The 11607-nt window shown below is 40.1% G+C and overlaps 2 protein-coding genes and 1 pseudogene across 3 annotated transcripts; all 3 read left to right on the top strand.

The window, feature by feature from the left end:
- Positions 1–865: 865 nt before the first annotated feature.
- On the top strand, positions 866–3809 carry LOC146489397 (uncharacterized). Its single transcript, XM_085108688.1, has 2 exons — positions 866–2903; positions 3294–3809. Exons 1-2 carry the CDS (start codon positions 2523–2525, stop codon positions 3786–3788), a joined length of 876 nt encoding a protein of 291 aa, XP_084964814.1. The 5' UTR covers positions 866–2522; the 3' UTR covers positions 3789–3809.
- Positions 3810–3813: 4 nt separating this feature from the next.
- On the top strand, positions 3814–10955 carry LOC146489396 (uncharacterized; annotated as a pseudogene). The gene is made up of 6 exons (XR_014864510.1): positions 3814–3825; positions 3962–4176; positions 4661–5204; positions 7588–8023; positions 8548–8719; positions 8925–10955. The product of XR_014864510.1 is annotated as an uncharacterized LOC146489396 (transcript).
- On the top strand, positions 9927–11005 carry LOC146489395 (uncharacterized). The gene is made up of 2 exons (XM_085110620.1): positions 9927–10437; positions 10536–11005. The coding sequence occupies exons 1-2, from the start codon at positions 9927–9929 to the stop codon at positions 11003–11005; spliced, it is 981 nt and encodes a 326-aa protein (XP_084966746.1).
- The last annotated feature ends 602 nt before the right edge of the window (positions 11006–11607 follow it).

Below are 11607 nucleotides of genomic sequence, written 5' to 3'. Positions count from 1 at the left end.
GAAAAACCTGAGAAATTTGGTCTAACAACAGCCAAGTATACTGCAATTTATTGTTTCCCTGCAGAGTAATAAGTGGCACTGGAGGGCAATTGTTAATTGCAATGATGATGATGATGAATCAGTAGACTCAGTTTGGGTAGGCTTACCGTTGTTTTCCTTTCTTAGCTTAAAATAAACCTCACTGTCTTACAAAAACATAGTACAAAATTATAAGAGTGACTAGCTTGACATGTTAGGGGGCAGTTTGTCTACGGTAAGAACTGACAGCCAGGGTGAAGGGTTTAACTTAGGTGTTGTGGCCTGATGTTCAATTGTTTATCTTGTCTAAGCAGTGACTGAACACTGTAGTATGGGCTAAACCATTGTACCAAAATCCAATCATAGTATTGTTAAGTAGCAGTGATAATGTTTACAAATGATGATAACATACAATGACCTTTGATAATTGAAGGGGAAAGGGATGAGATGTAAGAGACAGTTCAGCCATAAACTTACATTCAGCAGACAGGCTACTTTTCATGTTTTTTTAAAAAACGTTTACATTCCATGTTTGTTTATTTAACTGGGAGCTCCAATGGCCCATTATGTGTGCATTTGGTAAAAAGAAATAAAAGAAATGGGGATGATAATTTGATTTCTTTACTTCTTATTCTTCAAAATGTCAATGTCAATGTAACTCATAAACAATTTTTCATACATAATACACCCTAGTTTTGACATTGTTCTTTTCTTAAAGGTTTTCTTTTCTTTTTTTTCTCAAGGCATGATTCCTCCATTAAATAATAAATTTGGGAGGACGGCTTTGGATCCTGAAAAAAATTGCTACCATGAGAAGTATCAAAAAGGTTTATATTACATTGTATATTTGGCATTTTCTCTTTAATGTAATGCAGTTACAGTTGTCATTGTCATATCTTAGCTTGCTCTATGCATTTCGAGCTGCAAAGCATTGGCCAGTATGGTAAACCTATGATATGCCTCATGTGCTGTACTTTTAACAGAATTTTTTCTGTTTTAACATCTTTGGAAAGCTGGGCCCAAAAAACTCTGTTAAAAGCCATTGTGATGAATCAGGTGCAGTGACCTCATGATGCTGGCTTTAAAAAAAAATTCATTCATACTGCTTAATGTCAGATTCATCAAATTGTGTTTTTTGGCTAACATTGCAGATAACATTGCTTGGGGAACAAGTTTGCCTCTTGGAATACTATGTGCCATATGCATGCTTGTTGCTCTTCCTGGCCAGTGACACAAATTTTATTTGGCAGTTGTTCCATGGACAAAAAATTAACTTTTTTTCCTTTCTCTAGAATGTACTGCCAAGGTGTATTCTGAAAAAGTCTTAACCAAACATTGGGGTGACATCAGGCGGGCAGTCAGGCAAAAATGTAATGACTTGAGGAAAAAGAAGACACCATCCTAAAATTTTATTCTAGGATTCAGTAGCATGAAAATTTTAAGAAATTTCATTTTTGCGGATTTCTCATGATCAGCAAAAATAAATTCCCACAGAATAAAGAGTAAATGTCAGTAAAAATCAAAGAAATCGTGGCCACGGTCAAACAATCGATTTTGCTCATACTGTTTTTCTGTTATTTTCTTTTCTTGTAGTAACCTTTTCACTGGAAATTGTCAAACCAAATTTTACAATAAAAATTATTACACTTTCTTGTACATTGACATTAGGATTGTGATTGCCTAGGTTTCATGTTGTAGTCAAAATTTTGTCCATCATGGTTGTGGTAAAATATCCATCTGCTGAATATTATTCTTTCACGATACAAATTAAAGGTTGTGTTTCTATTTCTGATTTTAGTGACACAAGTGACTTTGTATTGAATTAGCATTGTAGACCTACATTTATATACAAACAAATACCTGAAGCTATACTAAAATAAGTTAGGGATTGTTTAATAAAATTATCCTTTTTTGACAAGCTGATGTTCTTTCTCATCTACATACTACAAGTACATTCTTAACTACAAACTTATTCTGGGACATACAAATTCATAAAAGCCGGAAATTTTAGTCACAAATGTTTTTGTGATTTTGGGAAGTTCAAAATAGTACAAGGTCTTGCAAATGTTGTTACAAGATCCTTGAAGATCTTTTGCAAGATTATTGAAGATCCTCAAAGATCTTGGCAAGATCTGCAAAGCATCTTGGAGGATCCTTAAAGATCTTTGGCAACGTAATTGAAGATCCTCAAACATCTTGGCAAGTTCTGCAAAAGATCTTTATAAAAATTCTCAAAGATCCTGGCAAGATCTGCAAAGATCTTGGCAAGAAAGTTGAGGATCCTTAAAGTGTATATGACACAAAATTTTTTATTTCGTTTTCTGGTCCTTTGATAAGTAAAAGAAACAATTCTGAACTTAAAAGGGGTCTAAAATGTTGGAAAGTTCGTTTTTTCGAGCTGAAAAACTCGATATTTTCTGTTCAAAAGTGTCGCCGGAAGCGCGCGGCCAAAAGGTCATGTGACTTGCTTGTGTGACGTCAGTCTACTTGACTCGCAGCAAAACATGGCGGAAAGCAAGAGAAAACCTGTGAAGAAAGGCGGACGATACTGTGTGGCAGGAACGCCCAACAGCGAAAGCTGTACGAATACGCAATATACGCCAGGAATCTCTACGCATTTGTTCCCTTTGGAGCCCAATGTTAGGGCTCAATGGGTTAAATTCGTTCGTCGTCATCGTGTTGATTTTGGTGAGCCAGTCGGCAAATTTGCATCTTTGTGTTCAGCTCATTTTGAGCAGAGTTGCTTTACCAACAGCTTGGCTTCTTCGCTGCCAGGAATGGAAGGAATTAAAATGAAAAGGAACTTAATTCCAGGCTCTATTGCGACAAGGCACACTGTAATGCCAGAGGGCCCGCAAGTTCTGAGCGAACGCCAGAAGCGACAAGTAAGCCATTTTTTTCACACCAAGTCTCACAATCGTTGTTATCAAAAGCTTCAAGGCTTTCATGTGACATGTCTGTGTAGGTATGTGAAGAAAAGCTAGGTTTACTTTGCGAGGTTAAATAAATCAGCATTGTAATCCTATAATCTTGTGGTTACTGAAAGTGGAAGTATGTGAAATCGACGTTCATTACTGTATTTGTTTCTACATGTATGTAGGCATGCATGCCTTATGCGTGTTTGCACATCTTCTGATGTATTTTAGAGAATTATTCTGTAATGTGTGTATTTCAGTCAATTTAATCAAATAACCGAATGAAAGAAACAAACATTGTCAAAGTGATTTGCTATAAAAATCTTCAGTCAGTGAATTTGATGTTACCTTTTTCTTCAGCTGAGGCAAGATGCATTTTCTGACTCCCAACCCGGACCCAGCCAGCCCAAAACAAGAAGGGAGACCCCGCAAGATACAACCGAGGTTGCTGTAGGTGATGCTGTGATCAGCAATAATGCAGTTGAAACCATCCCTGGGGCCTCCACTCCTGTCTGCGATGATTCCTGTGAAAATGTTGTCTCTTCCACTCCTGTCTGCCCTGATTCCTTTGAAAATGTTGTCGCCTCCACTCCTGTCTGCAATGATTCCTGTGAAAATGTTGTCGCCTCCACTCCTTTCTGCAATGATTCCTGTGAAAATGTTGTATCGGCAGTTCCCAGCTCAGCTACCTGGCATGTGGTCACTATTCCAAATACTGAAACATCTTCATCACAAGATAATGCAGATACTAGCACCATCAATCATATCCCTTATCCAGTGGAAGCATCCTCACTCCAAAACAGCTCTTGTGGGGAGGTTGTGGATAAAAATAAATATGAGTCTGCTGAGAGCTAATCAGCGTCACAGGCGCACCATCAGGGAGCTTCAAAATGTAAGTGTGAAATAAAAACTCTGTTATGTTCCAAGTGATTGACAATGCAATAGATTTTTGTCTGTTGCCTTAGGATTTTTGATATTTTCTAGCATTCAGTTTCAATCATTTTTGTTTTTGTCATTTATTGTGATAGAAAGTGGATGAAACAGCTTCAGAAGATGAACTGGGCCACAATCAAGAGGGGGACGAATCCCAAGACTATTTTGTATGGTCTGGCACTGGTACAGATACAGAAACTGATGAGGAGTGTGATTGGCAGCCGCCACAAGATGACCCTGAAGGGGGAATTACTGAAGATGATGAAATGGAGGAGGATCTGTCAGATGAAACAGTGGAAAGAGATATAAGGTGTGGCTTATTTTATAATAATTGTTAATTTTGTTATCTCTGCTTCCAGGAAATGCATAGTTGTGAGTTATTTTACTTTAATATTGAGCTCCTTCAGTCCATGTGTCTCACTGTGACTGGGGAACTACCTACATAATGCTTAATTAGATGCAGAACAGTAGGTACATGCACAGGGGCAACAGCTTATGGCCTAATGGTCTTATCTATTTCCCCTCCCCCCCCCCCCCTCCCTTGAAGTATAATAACAATAATAACAACAGTAACAATACATGTACATACACTGGAATATACAATGTCAAGAAAATGGAGAGGTTTACTGCCACAAATTTAACACCTCAGCCACTTCTCAAATCCTATTTATTATCATTAATCTTTGTTATCAATACCAATATTATCACAATTTATTATTGTCATTAATAATTATTACCTGTATGCCAACAATTTTTGCAAGTTATTTATGAACATTCAGCACTTACTTTTCCAGAGTTGATCCAGACACCCCAGCTTTTGAGGAACCCAAGTTCATTGTATTTTACAGCATGCTGCTACAACTGTTCACCCTGTTTTGTTTCAAATGTAAAGAGAGTGGGCCATCAGCAACAATGCAGCAGAATGGCACTATGGTCACTGTGACACAAAATTGTTCAAGATGTAACAAGAAGTATATATGGAAATCCCAGCCACCTCCTCCACGTGGGAAGTCTCCTATTGGCAATTTGTTATTAAGTTTTTCAATCTTGATGGCTGGAGCTTCAATTAACAAGGTCCTGCTTGTATTTCGTCATATGGGACTTCATGTGTATACGGCCCGTACTTATTTCAGGCACCAGAAATCATTGTTATTTCCTGTTGTTCTCCACCACTGGGAAAGTTAAAGGGCAAATCTTATTAGCAAGGTTAAGGAACTGAAAGATGTGGCATGGACTGGGGATGGCAGATTCGATTCTGTGGGACATTCTTCAAAATATGTCGTGTACACAATGCTCTGCACAACTATTATGAAAATTGTTCATTTTGAATTAGTTCAGGTGAGTGACTTTCCAACAACTAACATAATCTCCTTATGTGTTGAGTTGTATAAATGACCTCTCTGTGAGGTTGTTATGTCTCTGTTGCTGATTACTTAGACAAGATGTTCTTGAGAATTAAAATAATTTGGCTTGTCCCCAGCAATGTGCAGAATGTGCTTCGTTTACCTCAGGCTGCACATTCTTATGGATTGACGCATGGCTGATAATACACTGTAGTACAAAAGAATCAACGGCAATGTGCATATCACTCGGGTTCTAATCAAAGATGGCGTCACCTTAGGAATAAAGTGCAGGTGGTGATCTGTAAGCATAAGAAGGAGTTCTACTCCCGTAAGGTGCAGAGCCTGAAAACCACAGACCCTAGAAGTTGGTGGTCTCTAGTCAACAAGCTTGCTGGGAAGCCTACATCTTGCTCCGAGTTGAGCTATCCAGACGAACACGGTAACATCATCTCCGGTATAACCCTCGCATCTCGTCTAAACAGGTATTTTATATCTGTCACATCTGATATCCAACCACTCGACCTTAGTGCTCTCCCAGCCTATTTACCATCACCAGATCAACCACCTGTTATTACCACCTCCGCTGTACGTAGTAAGCTACTCGGCCTTAGTGCTTATAAAGCCCCAGGGCCGGACGGTGTTCGTGCGCGCATTCTCAAGGAATTTGCACCTGAGCTTGCTGAACCAGTAGCTATGATCTTTAATCGCTCAGTGTCATCGGGCGTGTTTCCAACCCAGTGGAAGGATTCTTGCCTTACTCCTATCCCTAAGGTTAAGCCTGTCACAGGGACGGCGATTTAAGACCTATCGCCCTGACTGCAGTACTGTCCAAGGTGCTAGAAGATTTTTCTGTTGAGTGGCTAATTGAGGACGTTAAACACGTGATCGATCCCAAACAGTTCAGCAGCCTCAAGGGCACCTCCACCACTTACTGTCTCTTGGATATGCTGCACAACTGGCTATCGTCCCTGGATAGTCCTGGTAAATTCCTTCGAGTGTGCTTCCTTGATTTCAGTAAGGCATTTGATCACATCGACCATACCATCCTGGTAACCAAGCTAATCCAGCTGGGTGTAAGAGGGTGGTTAATCTCATGGATATGCAGTTTCCTTAGCGGTCGTCGCCAGGCTGTAAAGCTCTTGGACTCTATTTCAGAATGGTTGCCCGCCCATGCTGGTGTCCCCCAGGGCACTAAATTGGGTCCAATTCTATTCTTGATAATGATCAATGACCTGGCTACTCGCTCCCCGCTCCACTCTAACCATTGGAAGTATGTTGACGACGTCACAATATCAGAAACCATCAGCTTGGGGGAGACGTCATCTTTGCAAAGTGACATCGACTGCATTTCACAATGGGCCCTACAGAACAACATGAACCTTAACCCTAAAAAATGCAAGATCATGACAATATGTCCTCTCAGTACCACGCCCGCTCCTCCGGTGATCTCCATTAACAACTTGCCCTTGGAGTCAGTGAAATCTTACAAAGTGCTTGGCCTGACATTGTCCGACACCTTGAAATGGAATTATAAAACATTAACATAATTGTTTCTAAAGCTTCCAAACGCTTACATATCCTCTGGGTCTTGAAGCGTGCTGGGGTACCCCCTGTGGACCTAGTCACCGTCTACATAGCGCTAGTCCGCTCCATTCTGGAGTATTCATCAGTTGTATGGGCTACTTCCCTCCCGCGCTTCCTAATCGATAAATGAGAAGCTATTCAGAAGAGGGCCTTGCGAATAGCGTTCCCCGCCCTTGAGTACCCTCTTGCTATCGCCCAAGCCAACATAACCAGCTTAGAGGATCGTCGTGTGCACCTGTGTCAGAGAGTTTGGCAGAAAATTAAGGATAACCCAGACTGCCAGCTGCACTGCCTGCTCCCTAGCATGCGTTCTGAGTGCCACTCCTACAATCTTAGGAACAATGCCAGTTATAGCCATTTCAAGTATAGCACAAATCGTTTCGGAATGAGTTTTTTTCCTGCCATGGCGAAAACATCGTAGAATCACATATGATTATTAATTCATTATTTCCTTAGCATCTTATAGTAAATGGAATTGTAAATAGCTTTTTATATTGACTTCTTGTAATCCCAGTCCCTACGAACAATTGTAATATATTATCTTATTAATTGTAAACACATTGTATTTCATTTTATATGCTATTATGTGTAATTTAAATAAACCATCAAATAAACCATCATCATCAAGTATATGGCAGTTAACATAATGAGTCTTCAACAGATAAAATTTTACTTCATTATTAGTTTATTGCACAATACAATTGAGAGTTGAATTCTGAAATGGAAAAGAATTTAGGTAATTTTTGTAGATGTGTAGCTGATAACAGACTAATATTATTGTTTTCCTTTTCTAGGCTAATGAAACAGAAGGTAGCCAACAGACAGAGTTGGAGTGGGCAAAGAGGTGCTTTGGATATTTGAAAACACTTGGCTTGTCAGTTGGTGTATTTGTATCCGATCGCCATCGAGGAATTGCGAAGTGGATTCGCGAGAACTGTGCTAACACAAAGCATTACTTTGACATTTGGCACATAGCCAGATGCGTTACCAAGAAACTTCTAGTGTTGAGCAAGGAGAAAGGATGTGGGATTATTAAGGACTGGATGAAGGGCATTCGGAGACATATTTACTGGTGTGCAACGTCAACCACAGCTGGTTTTGAAGCACTGATTACTGCAAAGTGGAATTCTTTCTTGCGTCATGTTTGTAACAAGCATGAGAATCATCCTGATCCACTGTACCCAAAGTGTCACCATGGTGATCTTGAACCAAGAAAGTAAATAAAAGTTGGTAAGGAAATATTTCCTAGTGTAAGAATAAATTCCAATATTTTTTGCTAGCAACTGAGTATATAGACACTCCTTCCCAACAAATGGTTATGTGGCATGAATCTCAATGTAACATGTCTGTTGGGAATCATGATAGCTGTATTCAGAATATCAAAATGACCAGTACTAAGGCTAGAAACTGTTCTTCACTAATGAAGAAGCTCATTTCAGAACCTATAAAAATTGACCGTTTTCACCTTGGACAAAATAAAGCTCACTGATAAAATTCATTGTAGGCTTATGTTGTGTACAGCTTCCATGAAGCGTGTTGAGCATGTTTGGTGTAAGTTCTGTGTTTGTTTTGTATATTAGTAGGATTTGATGACTATGAAAATATCTTGAGACCCACATGAAATAATGGCTTTAGTTTTTCTTCTCTTGTCAGGCAGGTATGTCTTTATTTACATGACATCTTTTAGGTTTGGGTAATGGGGACCTACATGCAAGTGTTGTACTCATGTCATATTCATCGACTTTCTCTGGCAGGAACTACAGCCTATTACAAATTGAAGTCCTTGTTAACTAGGAAGATGTTATTGAATGACATGAAGAAGTTGTCACCTGATGCACAGACAAGCTGCCTGGAAGGCTTTCATGCCACTCTGAACTACTGGCACCCAAAGTTGATTTGTTATTCTTGGCTGGGAACTCTTTGCAGGTCCATTATCTTTGTGTAAAAGTACCATTTCTTGACGGATTTGAGGGGGCTTGATTACAGAAAGGTCACCTTTTTGTAACTTTTTCTTAGGAAATAAATTGCCATGGATGTTATTGTACATTTAGTTATGGTTGTAATTCATTCAATTCTTTGGAGCATATGGGTTGTTTGGTGTTAATAAATAACCATTGCTTTTTCTTTATAGGCACATACTGGCAATCTTACATTTCAATGAAAACATCAAAAGGGAGACAGTTATCTAAGGACGGAAAGGAGTATATACGTGTAACATACCCAAAATTTAAATTGGGAGAAGAGGTTGTCAGAGAAGTTGCATGCCCTCCAACTTATAGTGAGTTAACATGAAAAGCACAAGTGAATGAGTACATAATAAATTATTATTAGTTTTTCTTGTTAGTTATTATTATTATTATTATTATTATTATTATTATTATCATTATTATTATTATTATTATTGTTATTGTTATTACTATTGTTATTGTTATTGTTATTATTATTAATATTATTTGTATGCTTGGATGAAGATTATATGCAGTGACAATCTCAATTTGAAAACTGAACTTTTATAAAAGGTTTGCTTATCTATTTTACTTTAGTGGGCACTTGCACATTCAAGGGAAGTGGAAATGGTACTTACTTTGGATGATTTTTCTATAAAGCACGACAACCAACAGACAAAACAAGTCATCTGAGATGGCACTCTTTCCATTTAGGTTTCCCTTTCTGTGTCCAAGACATTGTACTATAATAGTACCCTAAATAAGACTGCTAATTCAAGAGTTGCAGACCTACCAGAGATTAATCTTGATGAAACATAAATAGTAGCAGTCAACATTTTTTTCATCGCTGATGTATTAGAGTGGATTTCAATTGAGTGTCATAAGTAGTTCACCTTATCCCTGTTTAACAAAACTTGTGACATTTTGAAAAACATGCTAAGAAAAAAAGCTCCTCTGAAAGTCGCCATCACCAGTTTCTTTTGAAACCTCTGCGAGTGGCTCATCTTGATAGGGAACTATTTCTGATTCAATAACTCCCCAATTTCCTCCAGAATCTTCACTTTCCATCTCACTTTCTGAAGAATCGAAACACTCGCTTACTTCCGAATCGTCAGACATTTTTCGCTTGAAAACACAGCAGACGCGGTCGTGTAAAATGTGTGAGAATTGACTGAGGAAAGCGCGAAATGGACGCAAGCAAGCAAGTAACCACAGTCAGCTTACACACATTTACAGAAGCCTCCAAGAAAGCCTCTTCTGCGGCAGTGTATAGTCAGCAGGAGTACGAAGATGGGGTGGTCACTGTTCGCCTCATAGCATCCAAGACTCGCTTGGCGCCGGTAAAAGCTATCAGCATCCCAAGGCTTGAGCTCGTGGGGGCTCTTATCGGACTGAGACTGACCAAGCAAGTTGGCTCTGCGCTCGATATCACAACTGATGGAGTCACTTACTGGGTGGACAGCGTAAATGTGGGATTCTGGATTGGAGGACAGAGCCGGGAGTACAAGCACCTTGTCGGTCACCAAGTCAGAGAGATTCACGAACAATCCAACCCTGAGCAATGGCACTATGTCCCAGGCCATGAAAATTCAGCAGACCTTGGCACCAGGGGAATAAACGCACACGAATTAGCATTGAGTGAAAGATGGTGGAACGGGCCAGAGTTTCTACGTCGCCCGGAAGCAGAATGGCCAATCTGTAAATTTGACAAACCGTCCCGCGAAGGAATGGAGCTAAAATCCGCGCCGAGACCGAACAATGAGGCTTCAACGAGTTTCAGCGCCACTCATCTGTAGCCGCTGACAACGAAGCTGACGCGGGCAAGACAAAAGACAACGAGTGGCGTCTAGATCCCCCAAGATACTCCAAGTGGTATAGAACTAAGTTGAAAGGGGAGCCAGAGTTCGGACTGTCACTGGTGCGCGTTAGGAGCTGGGTGCAACGATTCATCAACAATTCCCAGAGACCGCAGAATCAAAGAGAACTAGGGGAGCTTACTGCTGCGGAACTGCAAACCACAGAAGAGAAAATCATCAAGGAAGCACAAAGAAATGCATTCGAAGCTGAAATCTGTGCCTTGGAAAACAACCAGCTCCTGCCACGAAGAAGTTGTCTTTTACCGTTGACGCCTGTTATGATTGAGGGAACTCTGCGTTCAAATACTAGGCTGCGATATTCGACCGATCTTCCAGCCGAGGTGAAGTTTCCGGTTATTCTGCCGAAAAAAAAACCATGTCACAAAACTGATCGTCAAGTTTTACCATGAAACTGAGGGACATTGAATGGGCGTTAACTACACCATAAACCACCTTCGAGAAAAGTTCTTGGTTATTCACGTTCGTCAGGAAGTAAAACAGTGAGTGCAGTGAGTGTGCCAGACACTTCAAGGTTCAGCCAGCCCAGCAGCAAATGGCTCTGTTGCCACAGATACGTCTACAGATGACAACAAAACCCTTCACGAATTGTGTAGTGGACTTCGCCGGACCATACTTTACTGTGCAAGGGCGTGGAAGGACTCGGTGTAAATGTTACCTCTGCTTGTTTCTATGCCTGTAGACACACTGTTGTCATTTGGAGTTGGCTGCCTCACTAGAGACCGCAGCTTTCCTGAATGCTTTTGTGCGAATGGCAGCATGAAGAGTATGGCCGACAAAGATGTTGAGTGACAATGGGACCAATTTCATTGGAGCAGAGAAGGAGATCAAACAGTTAGTCAGTCAGCTAGACCACAATCACATTTTGGTGGAGCTTTCGAAAGCATGATTAAGTCAGCCAAACAGGCCATCTCCTGCTTCCTTAAAGGCGCGGATATCAATGATAAAGAGTTGCAAACAACATTTTTTGGGGTTGAAAGTGATGAATTCGAGG

Source organism: Pavona decussata, unplaced genomic scaffold (assembly GCF_977016875.1).
Source record: "Pavona decussata unplaced genomic scaffold, jaPavDecu1.1 SCAFFOLD_6, whole genome shotgun sequence".
NCBI lineage: Eukaryota > Metazoa > Cnidaria > Anthozoa > Scleractinia > Agariciidae > Pavona > Pavona decussata.
The sequence above is the reverse complement of the archived record's forward strand: the minus strand, read 5'-3'. Positions and strand labels throughout refer to the sequence as shown.